Source organism: Pogoniulus pusillus, chromosome 25 (genome assembly GCF_015220805.1).
Source record: "Pogoniulus pusillus isolate bPogPus1 chromosome 25, bPogPus1.pri, whole genome shotgun sequence".
NCBI classification, from domain to species: Eukaryota; Metazoa; Chordata; class Aves; order Piciformes; family Lybiidae; genus Pogoniulus; species Pogoniulus pusillus.
Window position 1 is genome coordinate 10,893,984 of NC_087288.1, and position 25,960 is coordinate 10,919,943.

A 25,960-nucleotide genomic window follows, 5' to 3' on the forward strand; every position below is an offset into this window, starting at 1 on the left:
CCAGCGGCGCTTGCAGGCACACTCATCCCGCGCCCATCTCGGAACTCGGGGAGCTCGCCGCCCCTCCATCCCCGGCCCCGCCGGGCCCAGACGGGGCTCAGCCCAGCCGCTGAGGGGGCAGTACCGGCCCGACCATCGCCGCGGAGCCGCTGGAGCGCCCCTGCGCGGCGTACGGCAGCGCCACGGCGGCGCGCTGCGAGCTGCCGTAAAGCGCGGCGCGGTGCCCGCACGTGCGCCGGTGCCGCCATGGGGAAGCGGCGGCCCGGGCGGGAGCTGGTGCGCAGCCTGAGCAAGAAGCACAAGAGGCACCTCAAGGACTTCGGGGAGGAGCACCCCTTCTATGACAAGTGAGTGCCGAGGCAGGCGGCGTCGGCTGCCCTGAGGCTCCGGGCCCCAACAGCCCCTTGCCGCCGCGGCCGGCCCGGGTAGCGGCGGCTCCTTGGGCTCCTGAGGGAAGGAGTTTTGCACTGCAGGTCGTGAGGGTGACATTTCGACAGAAGGAGGAGTCTGGAGAAAAGAAGGCTGAGAGGGGATTTGTTAAGTGTTTATAAGCATCTGAGGGCTGGCAGGAGGGGGGGACAGGCTCTGCTCAGTGCTCCCTGGGATAGGACAAGGAGCAGTGGGTGTAAGTTGCAGCAAAAGAGGTTCCGCCTCAACACAAGGGGAAACTTCTTTACTGTAGGGGTCCCAGAGCACTGGAACAGGCTTCCCAGAGGGGTCGTGAAGTCTCCTTCTCTGGAGACTTCCAGGGCCTGTCTGGCTGTGTTCCTGTGTGACCTGAGCTAGATTGTGTGGTCCTGCTGTGGCAGGGGGGTTGGACTGGATGATCTCTTTGGGTCTCTTCCAACCCCTGGCATCCTGTGAGCCTGTGAAGAGGGAAGGGCCTCAAACTGCAACAGGGTAGGTTTAGACTGGACATTAGGAAAAGTTTTTTCATGAGGTGGTCAGACATTGGAATGGGCTGCCTGGGGAGGTCGTCGAATCACCATTCCTGGATGTGTTTAAAGGTTGTTTAGATGTGCCTGGGTATGTGGTTTAGGGGTGAACTTTGTGCAGTATGGTCAGTGGTTGGACGTGATGGTTCTGTGAAGACCCATGGCTTCCTCGGTGTGGTGCTCATCTGTTTGAAAGGGTGCTGTACTTTTGGACCTCCGTGTTAACTTCTGAGGGAACGAACTGCTTAGACCAAATGCTTTGTGGTTTGGTCTTAGAAGTCTGTGAGAGAAACACTGTTGGGTTACCTGTTCAGTTTATCATTATTTGCCTTTAGGTTGCAGGCAAATAGTATTTAGGTCTATTATTTGTGTGTATCCTGGGACCCTCCAGGTATGTGTCACCTGAGATGGAAGTTAGAGCCCTGGCCTGCTGGGGAGCAGTGTCCTGTGCCTCAGCCTGTGCAGTGACACTGTCCCACTCAAGGCTCTGTGTCCTTTTTAAAGAGTCGAGGTTAGTTTAAGCCCAGCTTGTGCAGTCAGTGTCTTATTTGCAGAGTCAGAGTCACAACAGTGACTAATTAATGCTAGTTTTCATACATTTGTAGAATGGTTTGGATTGGAAGGGACCCTAAAGATCATCTTATTTCAATCTCCCTGCCATGGGTAGGGACACCTTCCACTGGACCAGATTGCTTAAGGCCTCATCCATCTGGGCCTTGAACAACTCCAGGGAGGGAGCAGCCACCATCTCCCTGGGCAACCTGTGCCAGTGTCTCACCACCCTCACTGTAAAGAACTTTTTCTGTCTTCTACTGTCTCCTGCATTTATACTTCCAATAGCTGCATTTACCCTCTTCTGTCACAGTCTCACACTTGAGAGCCCACATGATGTCTTTTAATTCCTAAAAGTCCTTTCACAGTCATTGCTTTCCAGGACAGTATTTCCACATATTCCTTATCTTTAGATCAGGATCATCCTGTTCATCAGATTTAACAGTAGCCAATGGGACACTTCTGTGTTTAAGAAAAACGTGGCCAGCAGGGGGAATTCTCCTTCTTTACTCTGCTGTGGTGAGATCCCACCTGGAGTGCTGCGTGCAGTTCTGGAGCCTTCAACACAAGAAGGACATGGAACTGTTGGAGCCAGTCCAGAGGGCTGCAGCAGCTCTGCTATGAGGACAGGCTACAAGAGTTGGGGCTCTACAGCCGGGAGAAGAGAAGGCTTCAAAGAGACCTTGTGGTGGGCTTTCAGTATCTGAAGGGGACCTACAGGAAAGTTGGGGAGGGACTACTTATAAGGTCTTGTAATGACAGGATGAGGGGTAAAGTGGCAGAGCGGAGATTCAGAGTACATGTTAGGAAATGTTTTTTTGCAGTGAGGGTGGTGAGACACTGGCACAGGTTGCCCAGGGAGGTTGTGGCTGCTCTCTCCCTGGAGGTGTTCAAGGCCAGGTTGGATGAGGCCTTGAGTGACCTGTTCTAGTGGGAGGTGTCCCTGCCTATAGCATGGGGTTGGAACTGGATGATCCTTGAGGTCCCTTCCAACCTAAACCATTCTATGATTTTATGATTAGGCCTTCCATTGGGCTGTATAGTGTGTGTCTTTTTTTCCCAATTCACAGATCAATATTCAGTGCTCTTGCTCTGGGTAACTGTTGTGCAGACTACCCTTGTAGTTAGATTTCTTAGATTCCTTTTAACACCTCATCTTCTGATTATGTTTCCTCATTAAAGCCAGATTCTACTTTAAAACATTTTACTTGATCAGTCACAGTGCTTGAACACTTAGGCTTCATGTATAACATGTAGCAGTACCTCGAGGGGGTAGCTTATCAGGGTAAGTGACAAAGTTTATTTTCTTAGGGAGAACTGTGTAATGCTTTAGTTTTCAGCTTTCTTTTAACTACTTTCAGATTTGTATATGTCATCAGTTCCTTCTTCCCCTCATGCCTTTCATCCTACATATAACATCACTGACAGAGTAAGATATTTTGGTGTTCTCTTTTCAGGGTTTCTGAAAGACCAGAAGCAACTCCAGTCTGTGAGCTGGTAATACATTTTTATTTCTTCCTTACTTTCATCTTTGTTCAGTGAAGTGAAACACTTAGTATTTCATGTTACCAAATTATTCAAGCTGATTAATTTATTCTCTTTAGAAAACACGTTTGAGAGAAAAGAGATGTGATTTCTGTGTTGCTCTGAATTGTTCTACAGTGTCTAACTCAAAACTATAATACTGTGAGAGGACAGAAGCAGCAGGAAACAACATAGCTGTTCTTGGAGTTTTTCCATATTGTTTAGTCACAGTGGAAAGTAAATGATGCTTTGTTTAAATAATGTTGATAAGCGTAGTGTTGCATGAATTAGGAGATTCTCTGTTCTCTGTGGAACAAAGAAGTATGTTAATGGATATTCCCTTTCTCCAGAGTGCCAGTGCCTTACTTACCTTTCAGCCAGGATTTGTTAACCTCCTTTAACATCAGATTAACTTAAAACTTTTTATGTGGAAAAAATGAATTATTCTGATCCATTTGTTTCCTTTAGCAATCTTTTACATTAATACTGTATTTATTGATATATTTTCCTTTTGGGGCTGAAAGGAACCAAGAAAGGAATAAATGGTCCTGTCATAGAATCACAGAATCAACCAGCAACACAGTCTCAAGTTGTGCCAGGGGCGGTCTAGGCTGGATGTTAGGAGGAAGTTCCTCATAGAGAGAGTGATGGCCATTGGAATGGGCTGCCTACGAAGGTGGTGGACTTTCTGTCCCCAGAAGTGTTCAGGCAAAGCCTGGATGGGGAACTTAGTGCCATGGTCTAGTTGATTGGATAAGGCTGGGTGCTAGGTTGGACTAGATGATCTTGGAGGTGTCTTTCAACGTGGTTGATTACACTCCAGATTTCATTGTATTTTTGGCTATAACTTGGCACATAGTTGTTGGTTCTGTGAGACTAGGACAAAACTGGCTTGTGAGTATGGCTTGTCTCAGCCGTAAAGCTCTAAGCTTCAAACCTAACCAACTCCCTGTTGAACTATAGTCAGCTGGCAGGTATTTCACTTACCTTCTTGATAGCCAAAAGCATTTTCAGTGTGCTCTGTCTCTTCTTTGTGATACAAAGAAATAGGAAAAAGTCAACAGCTAAGACTGTTAAGTAGGTATTCTTTAATAATTTTATGCACAGTGCTGGACATAGCACTGGACACCTGGTGAGGTTTCCCCTCCAAACGTGTGCGTCTGAATGAGAGTTGTACAGAATTAATGTACAGTTAACTACTACATATTCCTGGGCTGCAGCAAGAGCAGTGTGGCCAGCAGGGCAAGGGAGGAGATTCTGCCCCTTTGCTCTCCTCAGACTTTACCTAGAGTGCTGTGTGCAGTTCTGGAGCCCTCAACACAAGCAGGACATGGAACTGTTGGAGCCAGTCCAGAGGAGGCCACCAAGATGCTCAGAGGGTTGCAGCAGCTCTTCGATGAGGACAGGCTGAGAGAGTTGCAGCTCTGCCGCCTGGAGAAGAGAAGGCTTTGAGGAGACCTTGTAGTGACCTTCCAGTATCTGAAGGGGTTACAGGAAGGCTGAGGAGGGACTGCTGACAAGGTCTTGTAATGACAGGACAAGGAGGACTGGGTTTAAACTGTCAGAGGGGAAATTTAAACTGGATGTTAGAAAAGGGTTCTTTGCAGTGAGGGTGGTGAGACACTGGCATAGGTTGCCCAGGGAGGTTGTGGATCACGGAAGTCTTGATTCTGTGGTCCACAACCTCCCTGAAGGTGTTGAAGGCCAGGCTGGATGAGGCCTTGAGTGACCTGTTCTAGTGAGAGGTGTCCCTGCCTATGGCAGGGGGTTGGAATTGGATGATCTTTGAGATCTCTTCCAACCTAAACAATTCTGTGATTCTATTCATGCTGTTTCCTGCTGGTTTGCATTCAGTTGCTCTTATCCATAGATGGCAGCATCTTTTGGTAGTGGGCTTGGGAGGGTCTTCCTCTCAGTTTTATCTTGCATGCTCCTTTTGATTGTTTTTATCCTGTTCTGCTTACATCTGCAGGAATAAACTGGTCTGTTCCTGGCCTGTTTTCCTATTATCTACACATCATCTTACATAAGCATTCGCCATTCTAGTGTGACAGCTTTCTTCCTGCATGCTAAGCAGGGCTTGAATTTCTAAATACAAAGTCCAAGATTCATGTCTTCCCTCCTTTCAGTTCACAGGTTAGAAACATATCATGATATATGGTCAACCTGCCCCTCAAACTCTGGTTTCCATACATTCATTTAGTTCCTGTTATTCTGGCTTCCATACGCTGGTTTAGTTCCTGTTGTTCTGGCTTTCATACATTGATTTAAGATAGGTAAATGTACAGTTATTCTAAACAGATTAATATAAAACCTCTTCTTCACCTGTGTGCCTGTCTGCAGCGTGTGCTCTGCATGTGGTTTTCGTAGGAAAATCCAGTGCCAGTTCAGGAAATACTTTGTGAAGATTAAATGTTTTCACTCTCAGCAGAGTGAAAGAGCCAAATTTTGTGATGCTCTAGGGCAAATCGGTGCAGAACAAAGCGCTTCCTCCTCAGTCTACCAAGACGCTTTCAAAATCTAATTGGAGGTGTCCAGCATAACTTTTTGCATAAAATGGTAATTTTTGAAAAATTCCATGGCATCTGCACGAGGGTAGAATGGGAGAGGGAAAACAGAACATTGGAATTAGAGGTAAGGATGTTTGCTTTCTGCCTGCCGGAGTGTTACTGTTGTTGCAGTTACAGTTGTATTTTCCCTTCCAGTCTGAGAATTCTGATAAATCGAGTGCAGAAAGCGATTCAGAGACTGAAGTGGAACAGATCTCTGTGTATCATAAACTCCTGGCTACCCTGAAGAGCTCTCCTGAGTCTGAGAGTGAAGAGGATGTAAGTGACTCAGAAGAAGCTGGTGAAAGTGAGACAGAAATGGGCAGCGAAGGGTCCCAGGAGACTGGAGAAGCAGATGGAAGTGAAGAAGCTAAGAATGATGTACAAGAGCATAAAGAAGGTAGTTTGTCTTTTCCTGTGCTTTGATAAATGTTTTGGTTTAGAAAGCTCCTATAGTCTATGCTTTCAGCTGCAATCCTGGTGCAGCCAGGCTTGTTGGCTGGCTGCTTTTCTGGCTTGGAGACTGTTGCCCCATTACCACTGTGTGGGTGGGAGCAGCAGCTGCCAAGGGATTTGGTAGGGGAAAGGGGAGCTGTGCTCATTTTGCAGCAGACAGCCCGCTGCTGCTGCTGCTTCCTCAGATGTTGTTTGTGCGGCCGCACAGAGCAAATCCACCTGGAGCAGATACCAGGGGTTCTCACCCAGTCGTGGGAGACGCAAGCTGTTCTCTTGCACAGCATCTGGCTTGGCTACTGCCACCAAGAAGAGGGGAAGGTTTGCCTCAGCAGAGAGTATATGTACATTGGAAGCAAACCTCCTGTGTGAAGCATCTTCATTCATCTGTGAAGAAATTCTGTAAGCAAGGAGTGTCTTACTTTCAGTTATTGGAGTCTGTGGAATTCCCCAAATAGGTTATTTCTTTAATTTTCCCTGGGGAAACAGACGTTATTATGTAACATTTGGCGTGCTAACCGAGAAGAGAAATTGGTAACTGAAAGGGAGCATCCTAGCTAGCAAGAGCTAGGCAGACAATGACTTGTCCAGGAGAATATGACCAATTTCTTTCTCTTAACCATTCACAGCTACAGACACACCAGAGCAGATGCTTGGCCAGGAGCAGGCTGATGGTGCAGATGCCTCTTGTGAACAAAGTCATGAAGTAATTGAGGAGTTCACTGATGTGAAACATGAATCTGAATTTAGCTTGGAAACTAATTTCATGGAAGAGGAGGATGGAGAGTGCAGTGCCGACAGGAGAGACAGCAATTCTTCCCAAGCTTTTTCAAACGGTAAAACACAGTAGGTTTCTGTTTAGTCATCTGCTTCTAGAGGAGTGTTGGTAAATGTGTAAATTATCCAACACCCTCATGATAGCTTCTGAATTCTTCCACTACATTATTCATTGTATTGCTCACATGTGAGCTGGTTCCATAAAGGGCACTTAACGCAAATGCAGACATGTAGCTGAGCCATTTGTTTTCTGGAGCCCCTATGGACTGGGATTCATGTGTAGTTTGTTATGACTGATAAAGTCTGAAATATCAGGAACTGGAAGTGTGTGTGGAGGGTGTTAGCTTGTTCTGTTGCTTTAATAGGAGTTTAACAAGCTAGTGTAATGTGAGGGGCTGTGCAAGTCTGCACATGACTGTAGAAGATATTCTTGGCACAGACAGCACAGAAGATGATCATAAAGCTGACCTGTGAGGGTATCCTTCACGACTCAGTGGAGTTAGAGTTGAGATTCTAGGAAGCTTGAGGCAGCCACAGTAATTTAGACATGCTCAGAGCTCTGAATTTTGAAGGTTATGCAGAGAAGTCCAGCTGCACTGGGACCAATAAGACATGAGGCATCAGTGGAGCACCTCTGTGGGATCTTTTAAGGGTGTAGCCCTTCTGATCTCAATGCTACAGTGTGCTGATGGGTGCAATCTGAGCTCTAGTGTTGGAGTTGTCCCACCATGTGTAGTGCAAGTAACTGCATGTATGTGTGATCAGTCAGTGATATGCCACATGTTGGCACTTGCAGAGCTTCTATTCATATTTTCTGCTCTGTGGTTTTAATATCAGATGGCATAGTTTGAGAGAGAGAAATATGTTTGTAGCATCCTTAGTGATGCTGGCTTGTCATCCTGGAGCAGCAGCTGACATTAGATCTGGGAGGCAGCCTAGTTGATGCATGAAATGTGTGGAAGCATGGAAGGGCCATGTGATAGAAAAAACAGCTCATTCTTGTTATCATGAGAGGCTGTTGGCATTGCATTTTAATGAGAACCACAGCTCTCCAACTACATGCTAAGCACTCTAACAGCTTTGCTCAGCCTGTAAATGCAGTACTTTTCAGTGGGGTCCTATAGCATACAGTGGATTTATAATCTATTAAAGAAAATGAATAATCTAAGACACCAGAAAGGTGATGATTTTCTCCTGTAGTGCTGAGGTCACTAGAGAGAATTCCTGAAAATGGTTCACATTACTCCCTCTACTTGATCTGACAAATATTGAAACCAGGGGTTCTCTCAGATGAAGAGTAAGCCTGTGTTAGAATTAAATGATATCTCATTCACTTGTGTTGCTGGGAAGATTTCCCCAACAGTACCATGATTAAGAAATGTCTTGGCTTTTGCCTAGATAACTTATGTGTGGGCTAGATATCTGTTGGCAAGCACTAGTGTTCTCTAATTAGTTTTCTTTACCAAGTGAGTGCTGCTGTGCTGCAGGCAGTATACAGGCCTTGGTTTTCAAAATAAGCTTTCCTGTGGCTCTGTGCATGCCAATGCCTTACTTCACAATTCCTTACTTCTCTTTTCCTTTCCAAAAAAGAACTGCTGATTAGGGAAATCAGACTTTTGCTCACTTCAGACACCTTTTGTCTCCGCTCCTCAAAACCCACCTAATCATCCTTTTGCTTTGTCACAAACTATTCATACTACTGCAAACATGCAGAGCCCTGTTTAGAAATAAAGAAAGGCAGTAAGTTCACTTGGGTGTTCATGTTGACAGCCAGTTTCACCTGCAAAGAAGGTATGCACCAGAGCTTAAAACACAAAATTGCTAGTGTTTTCTGCTATGTGTTGGTTTTCTGTCCAACATGTGTTTTGTGATTGAAAGTTCCAGTACTTCCATAAGTCCTTGTTGGTTGGTGGGTTGGTTGTTTGTTTTTAAAAGCAATGTGACAAATCTGTTCTCCCTGTTCTTGTAGAGAGAATTTGATGTCCTTTCTCTCATCTCCAAGTGCTTTGAAACAACTAGTTTTAACTGTGGTATTGGCCAGCATGGAAACTGTTCATGTCATTTGCAAATCCATTCTGAAGCTTGATTCCAGTATTAATGACAGTAGGTTTCAAGATGTTTTGTTGTTGTCGTTATAAATAGATCCATTTAAACAGCACATGGACAGAGAATTCAACGAAAAAGAAGTAGAAAAAATGTCTACACTTCCTAAAACTTCAAATCAAAGCAAGGTAACTGCTCTGGATGGGTAGGGAGCTGGGGGTGTGCAGCCTGCAGAAGAGGAGGCTCAGGAGTGACCTCATTGCTGTCTACAACTACCTGAAGGGAGGCTGTAGCCAGGTGGGGTTGGTCTCTTCTCCCAGGGAACCAGCAACAGAACAAGAGGACACAGCCTTAAGTTGTTCCAGGGGAGATCTAGGTTGGATGTTAGGAAGAAGTTCTTGCCAGAGAGAGTGATTGGCATTGAAATGGGCTGCCCAGGCAGGTGGTGGAGTCGCTGTCCCTGGAGGTGTTGAAGCAAAGCCTGGCTGAGGCACTTAGTGCCATGTTCTGGTTGATTGGCTAGGTCTGGGTGCTAGGTTGGACTGGGTGATCTTGGAGGTCTCTTCCAACCTGGTTGATTGTATGATTCTGTAGCCATTCTGAGTTCCTAAAGATACTTGGATTAAAATAATTCTTTTTTAATAGAAGCAAAGCAGATTTATAATGGTTATTATTAGCTGTTGGCACTGTGTTGTTGCTGAAGTGTTTTCTTCATCACTTATTGCTGAGCGAGAGTAGAAATCTGAAGTCTTCTGTCATGTAGGCATAGGACAGCACGTCTGAAAAACATAGCCTTAGAGTTTGATCCCACTGGTTTAGTGCTCTGGACAACAGGTGGAAACAGGACTGGTTTCTGAGTGGTACCAGCACGATGCTAGGCATGTGCTCTGCAGCTGCACTTGTTAGGTGACCATGTGCAGCCTTAAAAATATTTGTAATGCTCTTTCACAGTCTTGCTTCAGGATGGTTCTATTTCTGCACGTGTTTACAAGCTGTTGAGAAGGGATTTAATGCTTAGGTTATTAATAATGGAAATAACAGGCAATTACATTTCCAGAAAATCAGCTCATTGCTTGAAAGACAATGCCAGTTTTCAAAATACTCCTGTTGAGACAAACCTTTGCTTCCTAGCTTTTTCACATCTGGTTTTGTTTTGGAGAATTATTTGCATTCTGGTTGGCCATATGCTTTGTGGCATTCATTGGAAGTCAGAGAGAAGGCTGTGATTTATTTATTTGTTCTAAATTTAGTTGTATTTTTACTTGCAATTAAAAAAAATAGAATACCAGTGGCACCTGAAGCAATGCCTGACATATGTTCGCTTAACTAGCTGCTTTCCACAGGTAGAGACAACTTGCATGGCAGAAGGCTTAAAGTTTGGAGTTTTCTTTTACTATGCTGACAGATTTTACCCTCAAAATCAGAGACCTGCAATAAGATTGCACTTAGTAGCCGATTCTGAGCTCCTGGATTTATTCCCTAATAAGTTTTAGTTTTCATCTTTTAAACAAAGTACTTAACTCAGTGTGTATGGCCTCTTAAGTGTAGTTTGACTCCAGGGTTCTCATTTTGTCCCTGGTTTGTGCCACTGGTGTGGTGGAGCAGCAGAAGTTACATACTTCCTCTCCCTGGGTTTTCTTATCTCTAAAAGTGAGGACAGTTACAGACACATCACTGCAAAGTACATCCAGATCGGCTGAGCTCAAGTTTGTTGGTATTTACCCTGGTAGGTTCTGAGGGAGACTGCATATTGGAAAAAAAAGGTGTCAACTTGTGTTATGAAAAGATAACTTCTCAAGTTTTATTAAGATGATTAAACTGCCAGCTGAGGTGATGTGCTTTTAAATGTATTGAGGTTGGTATTTATGACTTCTCTTTGGTTGGATTTCTTTTTTTCTTTTTTTTTCAGTGGCCAAGGCTGGGCCAACTAAGTTTTTCTTCCACTCTGGAGAAACATAAAATTTTGAAAGCAGAGAGAGAAATTGATATGAAACAACTTTATCTTCACAAGCCTCTAGAATCCACTTGGCCAAAAGTGAACAAACAATTTATGTCCTCCATGAACAAACAATGTGATCTGTCTTTTACTCCACTACAAAAAGAGCTTTTCTGTATCATGAATGCCTACTGGGACTTGTTCTATCCAGAAAGAAATGCTTTAACAAATGGAGAGGAAATCCGGCTTGCCTATTGCTTGCATGCCTTGAATCATGTTCTGAAGGCAAATGCCCAGGTGCTCAGCAACAATGCTAAACGAAGAGACCAAAAGCCAGGGACTGACAATGATGACTGCAGGGATCAGGGGCTCACTAGACCTAAGGTATGAGAGCTTTGTTAATGTGATTCTCCCATCCTCACCCTGACTGTCTGGTTGGGCTGCATAAGAATCCTGATACTTCATCCAGAAGTATTTCTGTGGCTGCTGTCAGGTGATGCGTTCCTGGGCATGTGCCTTTCCACATCTCTTCATTGTGCCTGGAAGTCGTCTGCCAGGGCCAGGGTGAACACCCTGAGAGAAGCAGTGAGCATAGAATTGTTACCAGCCTGTGTCTGTGCTGAGCCATGAGCTTGACTTACTTTTTATTTGTTCTCCTGTCACCACAGGCTGATATGTTGCCTTTTCCTGCTTCCAATTCTGAATCTGCTGGTACAGAAATGCACCTTCACATCCATCTTTCAGTACTGGAGCAGACAGTGTGGGCTGTCACCAAGTATGGGATGTTTGCTGCACACCTGACAAATGCTTTTGGTTTCTGTGTTGACTGCTCAGTTAGATAATTATATTTGAATGCTGTGCAGAGGCTGTTGCCTCCATTTCAGGAGCCAGCAGTAGGCCCTGTCTGTGTTGCAGGAGTGCACACTTACCTGGGGTTTAGGGAGGACAGGAGAATGTGCTTAGTTTTCAATACCCCTGTAGTACTCCTCCAAGTGTGAGATGGGCAACCAAACTGGGGTGTTGGCCAGTGCTTGTTCATGTGCACATTGTGTCCCAGTGCAGCCTCCCTCTTTGCTTCCTGTCATAATGGTTTTGTTCTGATAGTTGAGATGTCCCACACAGGCATACAGTGAGCTGTGAGTGTTCATATGCTGTGGGTCATCCTGTGCTAACTGTTGATCTCTGCAGGTGTTGATGATCGTGCCCTTCAGGGATTGTGCTCTGCGAATTGTCCATATTTTCATCAGTCTTCTTGAAGGGAATGGCAAAAAGAAAATAGATGTAAGTAATAAAAAGCGCTTCAAAGGGGAGTTTGGCTCTGACCCAGAAGAGAGACCTCCCAACCTGAAAAGACCTGAAGATTATGAAGCTGTCTTTACTGGCAACATTGACGACCACTTCAGAATTGGTAATCACCTACTGAATAGATTATTTTTTTAGCCTGTAAAGAACTAACTAGATTTTCCTAAATGTCTCGAAGCTCTCAGGGCCAAAAGTTCTGGTGAGGCTTTAGGCTCTGTGGTATTCATGCTGGTTTTGCACTGGCAGCTTGGAATTTTCTGAATGTCTTTCTTGCCGTGCCAGAACTTAAAAAAAAAGAAGGCAAAATACAGAAGTAGTGATTTTCACATCAAGTTCAGAATCTCTTAAAATGCAATCACACAGAAGCACAGAATGCTAGGCATTGGAAGGGACCTCCACAGAATCACAGAATGTATCTGGTTGGAAGAGACCTCAAAGATCGCTAAGGCCAACTCTTAAGCCAGCTTTGTGAACAGTCAACACTAAGCCATGTCCCTAAGCACCAGGTCCACATACTGGCTGCTTCGGCACCCCCAGGCATGGTGACTCCATCATTTCCCAGCACAGACCATTCTAATGTGTGAGAACCTTTTCAGTGAGGAAATACTTCCTAACATGCAGGCTAAACCTCCCCTGGCACAGCTTGTAAACATTTCCTCAAGTCCTGTCCCTTGAGGTAGTTGTGGTGATTGGTAAAGTCTCCCCTCAGCCTCCTCTTCTCTAGACTGATTGAGAGATCGAGTCCAATCCCCCATGCAAAGCAGGACCACTTAGGACAGGTCACACAGGAAGGTGTCCAGATGGGTTTGGAAGATCTATAGAGAGTGATTGCTTTACTATAGCAGGCCAGCTCACACCTCGTTTTAGAGAGGATAGCCTTGATTGTGCAGCAAAGTTGTTCATGTTATGAAAAAAAAATCTTTTGAGTTTAATTAGCCTGTTCACATTATTTCTTAAGATCAGTAGTTGTTAGAACACAGTGAATTCTCCCTACTGAACAAAGCAGTTTTCTGCTGTGTTGCTACATACGGTTTTCATGAAAGTAAAGGCATAGCCAACAAGTAGGACCTGACCCTTGAACCAGCAGCACATTTGAGACTGTTTTATAATACTGTAATCTCATGCTGTGTTAGTAATTCAGTGTGCAGAGAATTAGCTAGTAGCTTGGTTTCTGGAGCCCACTTAGTCTTTCTTCCCAAGTAAATATCTCTGGCTGAGAACATGTTAATTGTGGTAGCATACTTGTTTTCCTTTCAGTCCTTTCCTGTACCGCAATCTGCTTGATCCACTTAGCTTAAAGAAACCTTCCGCGCTGTTGTTACTTGCAGCAGCAAGTCACAGAAGCAGAACATTTGTGCTTTCTTACTGTGCCCCACATCCTGTTTCTTCTGCACAAAGATCTAATTTAAAGCAAATTTGTTTTGCCTTACTAAAAACACCCTTTTGTATTTTTAAAGGGGGAAAAAAAAGGACTTCATGTTATTAAGCTGTGTATATGCTGTGACAAGTGATATCTTCTTCCTGGAGATTCAACCAGTCATGCCTTTCTTTTCCTTTCCATTTTAATCATTGGGTTGAAACAGATGTTAGGAGGGGTCCCTGTTGATATCTGTGTGAAATTCTTGCAAGTACCTTCAGCTGTGCCCATGATAGCTGGATTCGCACAGAGAGGGAGAGAAATTGAAGAAACATCTTCATTGGGCAGGTAGAGTACTGTGTGCAGTTCTGGAGCCCCCAACACAAGAAGGACATGGAACTGTTTGAGCCAGTCCAGAGGAAGGCCACAACAATGCTCAGAGGGCTGCAGCAAATTTGCTGTGAGGACAGGTTACAAGAGTTTGGGCTCTGCAGCCCGAAGAAGAGAAGGCTTTGAGGAGACCTTATAGTAGTCTTCCAGTATCTGAAGGGGGCTACAGGAAGGCTGGGGAGGGAATATTGACAAGGTCTTGTAATGACAGGATGAGGGGTAATGGGTTTAAACTGGCAGAGGGGAGATTCAAAGTAGGTGTTAGGAAGAAGTACTATGCAATGAGGGTAGTGAGACACTGATACAGGTTGCCCAGGAAGGCTGTGGATGCTTCCTCCCTGGAGATGTTCCAGGCCAGAGTGGATGAGGCCTTGAGCAACCTGTTCTAGTGGGAGGTGTCCCTGCCTATGGCAGGGGGTTGGGACTGGATGAGCTTTGCAATCCTTTCCAACCTAAATCATTCTATGATAGTATTCTATGATAGTAATGAGTTTGGATATAGTTTGGACTGCATCAGGAATGGTGTGGTCAGCAGGAGCAGGGAGGTCATTCTGCCCCTGTACTCTGCACTGGTCAGACCACACCTCGAGTACTGCGTTCAGTTCTGGGCCCCCCAGTTTAGGAAGGACACTGAGATGCTTGAGCGTGTCCAGAGAAGGGTGACGAGGCTGGTGAGAGGCCTTGAGCACAAGCCCTACGAGGAGAGGCTTAGGGAGCTGGGGTTGTTTAGCCTGGAGAAGAGGAGGCTCAGGGGTGACCTTATTGCTGTCTACAACTACCTGTGGGGTGGTTGTGGCCAGGAGGAGGTTGCTCTCTTCTCTCAGGTGGCCAGCTCCAGAACAAGAGGACACAGCCTCAGGCTGCGCCAGGGGAAATTTCGGCTCGAGGTGAGGAGAAAGTTCTTCACTGAGAGAGTCATTGGGCACTGGAATGGGCTGCCCGGGGAGGTGGTGGAGTCGTCGTCCCTGGGGCAGTTCAAGGCAAGGTTGGATGTGGCACTTGGTGCCATGGTCTATCCTTGGGCACTGTGGTAGAGGGTTGGACTTGATGATCTGTGAGGTCTCTTCCAACCTTGGTGATACTGTGATACTGTGACTATCTGCACTTGTAAGATCAGAAAACTAGGTCCTAGCATTGTACCCAGGTAGTTACAACATCGATAACAAATGCCTTTGGCTCCTTCCTTTTTCTTTCTTTAACATGAAAGGTGATGCATCAGCTATTTCGGCATGGTCATTGCAGCATGTGTGAGAAGCCATACTAGGGAAAGTGCAAAGCTGCTTATGCTTTTAGTCATCATCACATAAAGAATTTCTTCTTTTGTGTTCTAGTAGCAGCTCTTGTGGCCCTGTGAATAAAAGCAGCATATAGTGCAGAGGTCCACAGTGAATTGTTCATGACAGATTAAGATAATTGAGATAGTTACTGTAGTACCTAATGGCAGAGACTGAAGTCTAGGCTTTAAGGAGAAGGCAACAGTGAATACTTTCTGCTTTCTTGTTCTTTTTTATTTATTTACTTGCAATACTTGTTTGTTTAGCCTGGAGAAGAGGAGGACCAGGGATGATCTCATTGCTGTCTACAACTACCTGAAGGGACATTGTAGCCAGGTGGGGTTGGTCTCTTCTCCCAGGCAACCAACAAAAGAACAAGGAGACACAGTCTCAAGTTGTGCCAGGGGAGGTACAGGCTGGATATTAGAAGGAAGTTCTTCCCAGAGAGAGTGATTGGCATTGGAATGGACTGCCCAGGGAGGTGGTGGAGTTGCCGTCCCTGGAGGTGTTCAGGAAAAGCCTGGCTGAGGCACTCAGTGCCATGGTCTGGTTGATTTGATATGGCTGGGTGCTAGGTTGGACTGGATGATCTTGGAGGTCTCTTCCAACCTGGTTGATTCTGTGATTCTGTGGTACTTCAGTTCCTTTATCCCCCTTTTTAGCAGAAAATCACAAGAAATGTGTTTCCTTTGAAAAATGTTGTCCAGGCTATGAAAGATCTGGGAAAAAGTACTACTGAGAGAGTTTGCTGAACGTGTTTGCTGAACGTGACTCTGCCAAGTGCTTGACAAATGGAGATGGCTAAGCACATTCCAGAGAGAGTTTTAGACAGATTGGTTTTGTCCAGCTACAGTCGTTATGTGTGAAGGGAGACTTGTTACTATTACAGAGCCTGCTGGAAGAATATGGTTGATAATTGAGCTTAATTCTGTTGTCTTTTTGTTTTGGACAGGGGTTGCAATTCTTCAAAAGAGTATGAGGCTATATGCACCATTTTACTCCTCCGATATCATCATTGCTTCTCCTCTGGGTATGAGGACTGTTATTGGTGCAGAGGGGGAGAAGAAGAGAGATTTTGATTTTCTGTCATCAATAGAAATTCTTATAATTGACCAAGCAGACATTTACCTGATGCAGAACTGGGAACATGTTCTGGTACGTTTATGCATTCATTTTTGTGTTGTGCTGTGTTGTCTCGGTCTGACATTGCTGAGTTTTGGCAGCAGCAGTACTGCTATTTTTTGCTTACTTCCAGACATGCATGCTTGTTCCTTTTTCACCCTCCACCCTGTGATTTTCCTTATACTAAGAATATTCTTTCTCCAGATTTTGGTAGTAGTCTGCACCTGTTCTCTTTACATCTTAGTTATTGATGCTTCGGTGGCAGATTTCGGAGGCATTTTATTTTTTACAGTTTTAATTATCTTGCAGAATGAGATAACGATGGTTTCTTTAATCACATCTGGGAGAAAATATGCCAGCTGTCTGACTGCCCAGGGTCTCAGCCAGACTACAGCTGTGTGAGGGATCTGGACAAACTAGTTCAGGTTCCTCCTGAAAGCAATAGAAGCTGGTGCTGCTCTCCACTGACTATATAGAATCATAGAATCAGTCAAGGTTGGAAGGAACCAAAAGATCATCTAGTTCCAACCCTCCTGCCATGGGCAGGGATACCTCACGCTAGATCAGGCTGTCCAGAGCCTCATCCAGCTTGGCCTTAAACACCTCCAGGGATGGGGCCATAGCCACCTTCCTGGGCAACCCATTCCAGGCTCTCACCATCCTCATGGTGAAGAACTTCTTCCTAACGTCCAGTCTAAATCTACCCATCTCTAGCTTTGTTCCCTTCCCCCCAGCCCTATCACTACCTGACAGCCTAAAAAGTCTCTCCCCAGCTTTCCTGTAGCTTCCTTAAGATATGGAAAGGCCACAATAAGGTCACCTTGGAGCCTTCTCCTCTCTAGACTGAACAGCCCCAACTGCCTCAGTCTCTTCCCATAGCAGAGCAGCTCCAGCCCTCTAATCATCCTTGTGGCTCTTCTCTGAACACCTTTCAGCACCTCCCCTCTTGTAACAGGGGCTCCAGAGCTGGACTCATTAATCCAGGTGAGGTCTCACCAGAGCAGAGTAGAGGGGGAGGATCACTTCCTTAACACTGCTCTTGATGCAACCCAGGATCTGGTTGGCTCTCTGGGCTGCAAGAACACACTGACAGCTCATATTGAGCTTCTTGTCCACCAGCACCCACAAGTCCCTCTCTTCAGGGCTGCTCTCACTGCCCTGCTTATATTGATGCCTGGGATTGCCATAAACCAGATGCAGGACCCTGCATTTGGTGTTGTTGCACCTCATGAGGTTGACTTGGGCACACTTCTCCAGCCTGTCCTTTCCTTCCAACGTGTCTGCTGCACCACACAGCTTGGTGTCATCAGTGTATTGGCTGAGGGTGCACTCAATGCCACTGTCCATATTGCTGACAAAGATATCAAACAAGACTGGTCCCAGGATTGATCCTTGAGGGACTCCACTTGTCACTGGCCTCCACTAGGACATGGAGCCATTGACAGCCACTCTTTGGGTGCAGCCAAAGATACAGTGATACTAAGCATTAGTCGTGTCCAAAGTTGTGTGAAGATTTTCCCTACACAGGATGAAAATAGAGCTCTTGGATTTTGGATAGTATGCAGTAGCATCCATGTGTTTGGGTTTTTGGTTGATAAAACTTTTCAAGATTGAAAGGATGAGTTTTTCCTACGTAGAAACACCTTTGAGGTACTTGGGCTAGGAGTTTTGGCATTATGATGTTACTGTAGGTGTTGAATGAGACCAGAAGGTGTCTGGTTTCCTGGGCAGTCCTAGGAAAGGCACGTGAGCCTATACAGTATCTAAGGAATGAGTCCTGGAGCTTCTTCCCTGATTGTTTTTTAAATTGGATGCAGCTGCCTGCTGTGCAGCATTGGTGATGCCCAGTCCCAGGCAGCATTCTGTGAGGCCTGAATGTGGTGAGTTTCTTCCCTTCTATCCAAACTCTCCCTAAATGTGGTGACAACTACAGTTGGACTTCTTTTGGCTCAGAGGCCTTGGGCTCATTGACTTCTGTAGAAACAAACAAATCCATTATACTTGGCCCATGGGAGAATACTGGAATCAGAGGGTGTGGTTACTGATGACTAAAGGAACAGCACTTTTCAGCTCTCTGGTGAGAAATCAAGTAAGTTATTCTTGCTGTGGTCAGTAAATTCCAGACAGTGTCTTGGGAGATAGCTACTGTTTATATTCTGTGCTGTCTTACTTGTCCCTGCCTGCTTTCTTGCTCTAGTTAAGGCTGCTGCAGTCTGGCTGCAAGGATGTCAGTCCATAGCAATGTGTTTCCACCTCTCTGTGCAGCACCTGATGAAGCACATGAACCTGCTGCCGCTGGATTCCCACGGGGTTGACTTTTCCAGGGTGCGAATGCTGAACCTCAATAACTGGTCCAGGTACTACCGCCAGACGCTGCTCTTCAGTGCTCTGCAGGATCCCCAGATTAACTCCATCTTCAACAAGCACTGCTTCAATTACGTGGGGCAGGTGAGTTCACAGAGGAGCTGAAAGCTGTCTTAAATGCTGGCAGAGTGGACAGGGAGAGGAACAGAAAACTCAACATGTAGGAAGATGTCCGTAACTTGGTTGCAGAAAGACTGTCTGTGCCAGTCACTTCCATTGCCCAAGTATTTCAGTCTGACTTTCCATGAGGCTGCATGTTAATTTGTAAAGCTGTGCCAAAGGCCTATAGAGCTACTCTTCCTGCAGCCATACTTACTTGATCCTACTTTCTTGATCCTTTTCTTGCATGGTTGGCTGTTTCCTGTCACAAACGAGATTGTTTTTTTCTGAGTTTGGCACACAAAAGATCATAGAATCATATCATACTAGGAGTTGGAAGGGACTTCTGGAGGTCTTCTAGTCCAATTCCCCTGCCAAAGCAGGATCACCTAGGGCAGGCCACACTGGAATGCATCCAGGCAGGTTTTGGAAGTCTCCAGAGGAGACTCCATAACCTCTCTGGGCAGCATGTTCCAGTGCTCTGTCACGCTCAGAGGAAAGAAGTTTCTTGTGTTGAGGTGGAACCTCCTGTGTTCCAGCTTACACCCATCATTTCTTGTCCTGGGCACCACCAAAAAGGCCCTGCCACCTTGATCTTGACACCCACTCCTCAGGTATTTATAGACGTTAATAAGGCCCACTTTCAGCCTTCTCAAGGTTAAACAGCCCTGGATGTCGCAGTCTTTCTTTGTAGGAGAGGTGTTCAAGCTCCTGTGCAAGTGATTTGGTTTATTTGTTTGTTGTTAAGTGGAGGATTCACTTGCTGCCTTTTTGTTTCTTTTTTATCCTACGATACAAGAAGCACAATCTGTTACTACTTTGAAAGAAACATTAAAAATGAAAACCTTCATTGTCTGTCTCAAATATATGGAAGCCATGCAGTGGTCAGGTGTGTTTAACAGATCTGGTATGTGTACGTGTGAATATAGTCTCATCCTCAGGCTTTCTTACAAACAGCTTTCTGCAGTGCTTGCGAATCTGAGTTATAAGCAGAAGGCTGACTGGATTGTGGCCACCTTTGAAATGCAGTATCTCTAAACACCCTGCTTTCTTCTTGCAGGTGGCTGTCCGTAATGTACCCCTCAGTGGCTCCATTAGTCAGATTGTGGTTCAGCTTCCTCATGTTTTCCGCAGGCTAGAAGCTGAAAGTGTAACTTCTGTAATAGACACAAGGTATTCCGTGTTCCAGACTGTTTTGCTGTCTTCTAATGACTGTGATTTCAGTTTTAGTTGAGTGTACCATTTCCTGCAGAGCACAGTGTGATTTCATAACAGAAGTACAGCTTCATTAATCTTCAGGTGCAGGCTAGGCTAGTCTCTGTGCCAGCACAGGGGAATACTGAACTTCTCTTTGCCAAAAGCACTGGAGAATGAAGTCTGGGAAAGAAGTATTAGTGTCTACCACAGCTGTGTAGTACTGTTAAATCCACTGTCTTTTATCTCTTACACATGTAGGAATCCTATAAAATTAAAAAGGAAACATGTAGTAAAATATCTTCTGTTGTCCAATGATATTTGTTTGAGTTATTGTAACTGTTTGAGAGTCACCTGCTCTTATGAAATCACCCAGACTAGACTCAGCCAGCTGGGAGTTAAGGACTGAAGCTTTATATTCACAGCTTAGCACAAGATACAAGCAGATATTTACAGTATTTACAGCTATAGACAGAAATAGACAAGTTAAAGGTAACACAGAAACACAACACCTCTCCCAGAAATCACAGTCCCCAAGAGGGGCTCCCAACCACCCTTCCACCTTCTTTCCACCCCTCTACCTTATCCCAGAGTTTGCTTTACATGCAAGGTGAGGTTGGAGGATCAGCATGGAGGATTAGAAAGCAGAAGGATTAGATACACAGAAGAAGCCCAGGGAGAAAAGCACAGGCACCAACTGTGACAGAGACGCACATTCACTGTGTCTTATCTGTGTTCTGTGTCCTTATTTTTATACATCTCAGCAAGCCTATGAGTGCAGCAGACATTACCATTGTTTCCTTTTCACAGCCTGTAATCTAATTCCTCTCATTAAAATATTCCAATTAGCCTCACACTAGCGCAGTTATGTATCAGTATTGGAAAGCCAAATGTTAACTCTGGTTAAAAGATCTTTGCTTTCTTCACCAAGGTTTCAGTTTTTCGTGGACAAAGTCCTGCCTGAGTACCGCGACGCCATCATGTCGCACACGCTCATTTATGTGCCCTCCTATTTTGACTACGTGCGTCTTCGGAACTACTTCAAGAAAGAGGACTTGAATTTTACTCACATTTGTGAGTACACCAAGAAGGCTGCTGTCTGCAGAGCCAGGCGGTTCTTTCTCAAGGGCGAGAAGCAGTTTCTGTTGTTCACCGAACGTTTCCACTTTTACAAAAGGTGAAGTGTGTGGACTGGGTTTTCCTCTGAGCTGCATGTGTGCTGTTCTGGAAGTAGAGTCTGACCTTCATCATAGATGGGCTGTATTGGGTTTGAATCTGTTGGATTTCTCTGAGGACTTCTGTGAGTCTTGATGGGTGCTGAGGGAGCTGGCACAGGTCACTGCCAGGCCACTCTGCAACATCTTCAGTAAGTCATGGTGGACAGGAGAGGTTACTGGAGGAGGGCAAACATCAGTCTTCAAAAAGAGAAGGAGGACCCAGGTAACTATAGACCTGTCAGCCTCACCTCCATCCCTGGGAGAGTAATGGAACAGCTTGTCCTTGGTGCTGTCCTTAGGCATATCAAGGACAAGAGGGTGATTAGAAGCAGTCACTGGTTTTACCAAGGGGCAGTCACGTTTGTCCAAGCTGATAGCCTTTGATGAGGCCATAACCAGGTGGATAGGTGATGGCAGAGCAGTGGATGTGGTTTATCTTGATTTCAGTAAAGCGTTTGACACTGCCACAGCATCCTTCTGGCTAAACTGAAGCAGTGTGGTCTGGATGATCAGGTAGTGAGGTGGATGTGAACTTGTTGAAGGAAAGAAGTCAGAGTTGTGGTCAATGGCCAATGCAGAAAGGGTCAATGAGGGTCAATCTGATTTGGTTTCACTCTCCTAAAATCCAAGCTGGAGAGGCTGAACCTTGCAGAAATTGCTGGTGGTCTGTACTTCAGAGGAAGTCACTCTGCCTGGCAGGGTTAGCTTTCTCTCACCTGTGTTGTTTGGTCTGTAGTCCATGACATGGGGTTTCTGGAGCTGAGCTAAAACTGCCAGGCATTGAGGTTGACAGAAATTGGAAGAGCTGAAGCAGAATTTTAACATGCATATCTTGTGAAAATTAGCAACAAACTTACCTTTTTTGTGTTTTTTTCCTACTACAGGTATATGATAAAAGGCATTAGAAACCTCATTTTCTATGAGTTACCAACATACTCCCACTTCTACAGTGAAATTTGTAATATGATGAAAGCCACAGACAATGGAGTGGATGCTACTTGGACGTGTACTGTGCTCTACTCCAAGTATGATGCTCAGAAACTGGCTGCGGTGGTCGGCGTAGAGCGTGCAGCTCAAATGCTACAGTCCAAGAAAAATGTGCACCTCTTTGTTACAGGGGAAAACTAATAAGTGACGCTGCAGACTGGACAGCTGCATGGACCTGCACTGTACTCCTACTGCCCTTTTTCACCTTGCTTTTTTGAAGAGGTGTTAGACTTTTTACTCCCTTTTAAAAGAACACTCTGTTGAAATTGTGCAAGTAGTATTAACTTTTTTATTGCAGTATTCTATCCAACAAGAAATGAAGGATGTCATTCAAGAAAGCAGGAGTTAGGTTGTCTCTTCTGTAGAGAAAGAAAATCAGACCAGAACTGTTCTTCTCATATGTTGACAAATTCACTGGTCAATGAGGATTTGGTGCTGTGGTCAATCACTTGCATGGATTGCTTCACTTCATTTTGAAGTGGTGTGATGGTTTGGGAGTTTCCTGCCTCCTCCACTCTTACGAAATCACCCAGACTAGACTCAGCCAGCTGGGAGTTAAGGAATGAAGCTTTATAGCACGATATACAAGCAGATATTTACAATATTTACAGCTACAGACAGAAATATACAAGTTAAAAGTAATACAGAAACACGGCAGCCCTCCCAGAAATCTGAGTCCCCAGGAGGGGCTCCCAACCACCTTTCCACCTTCTTTCCACCCCTCTACCATACCTCAGAGCATACCTTATGTGCAAGGTGAGGTTGGAGGATCGGCAAGGGGAAGTAGAAAGCAGAAGGATTAGTTACAGAGAAGCAGCCCAGGAAGAAAAGCACAGACACCAACTCTGACAGAGACACACACTCTGTCTTATCTGTGTTTGTGTTCTTGTTTATACATCTCAGCAAGCCTATGACTGAAATAGACATCCCATTGCTTCTTTTTCACAGCCTATAATCTAATTTCTCATTGAAATACTCCAATTTGCCTCAAACTAGCACACAAGAAACTAATCTAGGAAGAGTAAAATGTCCCAAGTGTTTCCTACAGTCACTGTTTTGTAAGCCTACGAAAGGGAAGTGCAGGCAAATCCTCTTCAACACAAATGTGAGAGCTGAACTTGCTTCACCTTGGCACTTGCAAGAATCCGTGAGTGTGCTGGGGAAGGGGTGTCCTGGAGGCCGGTATACCCTAAAATTCCTCTCCCTCCGTGGTTGGAATGGGAGAGGAAAAGGCGGGAAAAGCCTGTTTGTTTCCCCCTGCCCCGCAGGCGTGAGGGGGGAGCAAAGGGCCCTGCCGGCACGAGGCGTGCCCCGTGCAGAGCCCGCGCTGGGCTCGCGCTGGGCACTGCCTGCGCAGTTCGCACCCCGGCAGTGGTAACTCCGCTCCGTGTCTAGGGATAAGTACTGGGGGGCTGCCCGCCTGGGGACCCCACCTAGGTAGTTCCTGCAGAAAGAGTCTCCTGGAGCTCCAAAGGACAGGACCCACCCTGCTTTGGAGGCTTCCCACCTTAGGCACCGTCTTTGTGCAGCTTGATGGCCCTTAACGAGCCCCGGACCTCTTTTGCAAGAGAGCAGCAGAGGAGCATCTGGAGCGCCCTTTCTCTCAGCCAGCCTCACGCACCTGTGAGTAAACTTTTGGGGCTCAGCCTGGTTAATAGTAGGGAATGCTGTATTTAGTAGCTTAGCATTTTCAAACTCCTGACTTCTAAAATAGTCAAATTTACCTTATTGCTGTCTACAACTACCTGAGGGGAGGTTGTGGCCAGGGGGAGGTTGCTCTCTGCTCTCAGGTGGCCAGCGCCAGAACGAGAGGACACAGCCTCAGGCTGTGCCAGGGGAAATTTAGGCTCGAGGTGAGGAGAAAGTTCATCCCTGAGAGAGTGAATGGGCTGCCCGGGGAGGTGGTGGAGTCGCCATCCCTGGAGCTGTTCAAGGCAAGATTGGACGTGGCACTTGGTGCCATGGTCTGGCCTTGAGCTCTGTGGTAAAGGGTTGGACTTGATGATCTGTGAGGCCTCTTCCAACCTCGATGATACTGTGATACCTACGGTATCCTTGTAAGATCTCAATCAAGCTGAATCCACTAATAAAAACTAAATTGATTTCTGTGTATAGTTCTGGGGGCAGGTTTTGGGAAAATGATTCTCTTTTTCTGTCTGTTCCTGACTCTGCCACATTACATCCCTGTCTCCACAATGAGGGGCTATCATTTTGTACTTTTTCCTGGGCTTGACCTGAATAACTTTGCCTCCTGCTTACAGCAGCCCTTCTGGCTGGTCAGTTGCACCAGGGAGTCTTTCCAAAGGAGAAAAGTGTTAGCTTGGCAGACAGAGGAGCTTAGGCCTGCCTGGTCCTGTGATCATCAAACCAGACTTGTGGAGCACAAAACCAAGTGGTGCAGTTAACTCTGGTCTCCTATCTCACACCAGTGGGGGGGTTGCTAGAGTTTCCTTTTCCCTCTTAATTGTTGCTTGCTGCATCTTATTTCTTTTCTTCTTCCAGGAAGCTAAGCCTAATTTAAAATTACCTAAAAGCAGAGAGATTAGTTTTTGAAAGCATGTGGTAGGACTGCATTAGTCCAAGTGCAAGAATCCATCCTAGAATCATAGAATCAGTCAGGGTTGAAAGGGACCACAAGGATCATCTAGTTCCAACTCCCCTGCCATGGGCAGGGACACTCCACCCTAGATCAGGCTGCCCTAGGGCTAAAAATGAACTAGGTTTAAGATATCAAACAAGAGTTTCTTCTCAACATTCAGTGTCTCTCAGGTAATCCTAGTAATTGGTGACCAAAAGAAAGGCATACCTCTTTATGGGAAGATTGTTTTTGCAGCTGATGAGCTGATGGTGTAGTGGCTTCTTTTTTTCACTAGTAAAACCTAATTAGGGTATCAGGTTTGTTATGCTTTTTTTGCTCCTTTCAAAGGTGTAGAAAAGGTAATTAATAAAAATCTTTTTAAATGGATGTGTTTGTAAGGTAAGAGCCAGCCTTCTGCTGCCAACTGTGTTACTGTGGTGGTGAGAGGGAAAGGTGACTTAGGGACAGGCAGTCTGTCTCTGGAGCTGGGGAGCAGCCTCCTGGAAGGAGGCAGGCTGTTCGTTTTGCAGCGGTCATTGGGAGGCACGGGACAAATCAGGTGAGGCAGAAAGTGGAGCTCTCTTGTTGACAACAGCAGAATTAACGATTACAGCCATGCTGTCACAGGCTGCTGGAACATCTCAGCTCTGCATTAGTCATGCTCTCATAGCCTGAGCCCCAGAAGGTACTCTTCAGGGTAGGAATTTTTTGGGGGATTGGTAGCCAAGCATGTCTGATGAAACAGTTTGTTTTGTGGAGGGAGTTTCGGAAAGCCTGTCCACATAAATGTGTGTGCAAAGAGGAAGAGGTGAGCAAGTGGAGGACCACAGCCCCTCCCGTTGCAGAGCCTGCCAAGCTGTCCCGATACTGTCCTGCCCAGGAAGAGACCTGCACAGTGGAGGGCTGCTCTGCTCTCTTCACCGTGTGGGTCTATTCCAATTGCTCCCAAAGGTCTTGCACTGAGAGGGAAGCAGGTGCCCTGGGGAAGGTCACTGAGGTAAGGCTTTGTATTTTTCCCCTCTCCAGAGATGCCAGATGACCCTTAAACCCATAGAGAAGGTGAAGATATTGCTGGTACACAGGTGGGTACCAGCACTGGCTCTGTTGTACCATGCTGAGAACCCAGAACTAGGAGGGTGTGAAGACAGAAGCTTGACTGCAGAACAAGTGGATGGGGCTTGCAATACATGTGTATTACTGTAGCCAGCACTTAGACTGGTCAACAAGGCGCTAAGTGTCCTGTCTTCTGAGCCTGATGGTAAGAGATAAGCAATTATCACAAGCTTGGTTATATTTGAATTAACAAT

At 45.7% G+C, this 25,960-nt stretch overlaps 2 protein-coding genes across 2 annotated transcripts in view; both read left to right on the forward strand.

Moving 5' to 3' along the window:
- Positions 1-195: 195 nt before the first annotated feature.
- UTP25 (UTP25 small subunit processome component) lies at positions 196-23,471 on the forward strand. Its single transcript, XM_064164429.1, has 12 exons — positions 196-347; positions 2,945-2,984; positions 5,717-5,960; positions 6,643-6,849; positions 8,933-9,021; positions 10,743-11,153; positions 11,958-12,177; positions 16,045-16,247; positions 18,480-18,662; positions 19,738-19,850; positions 20,803-21,048; positions 21,973-23,471. The coding sequence occupies exons 1-12, from the start codon at positions 247-249 to the stop codon at positions 22,214-22,216; spliced, it is 2,301 nt and encodes a 766-aa protein (XP_064020499.1). The 5' UTR covers positions 196-246; the 3' UTR covers positions 22,217-23,471.
- Positions 23,472-23,632: 161 nt separating this feature from the next.
- Positions 23,633-25,960, forward strand: part of SYT14 (synaptotagmin 14) — a 116,812-nt gene continuing 114,484 nt past the window's right edge. Inside the window, exon 1 of the mRNA XM_064164428.1 lies at positions 23,633-23,698. The gene's annotated coding sequence lies outside the window, so the exon portion shown is untranslated. The remainder of the gene's footprint in view (positions 23,699-25,960) is intronic.

Excerpts from the sequence above, each read along its gene's own strand:
- UTP25 (XM_064164429.1), top strand. The coding sequence starts at position 247 with ATGGGGAAGCGGCGGCCCGGGCGGGAGCTGGTGCGCAGCCTGAGCAAG. Across the intron at positions 16,248-18,479 it reads AGAACTGGGAACATGTTCTG|CACCTGATGAAGCACATGAA; the intron begins GTACGTTTATGC and ends CTCTCTGTGCAG. Across the intron at positions 19,851-20,802 it reads ACTTCTGTAATAGACACAAG|GTTTCAGTTTTTCGTGGACA; the intron begins GTATTCCGTGTT and ends TTCTTCACCAAG.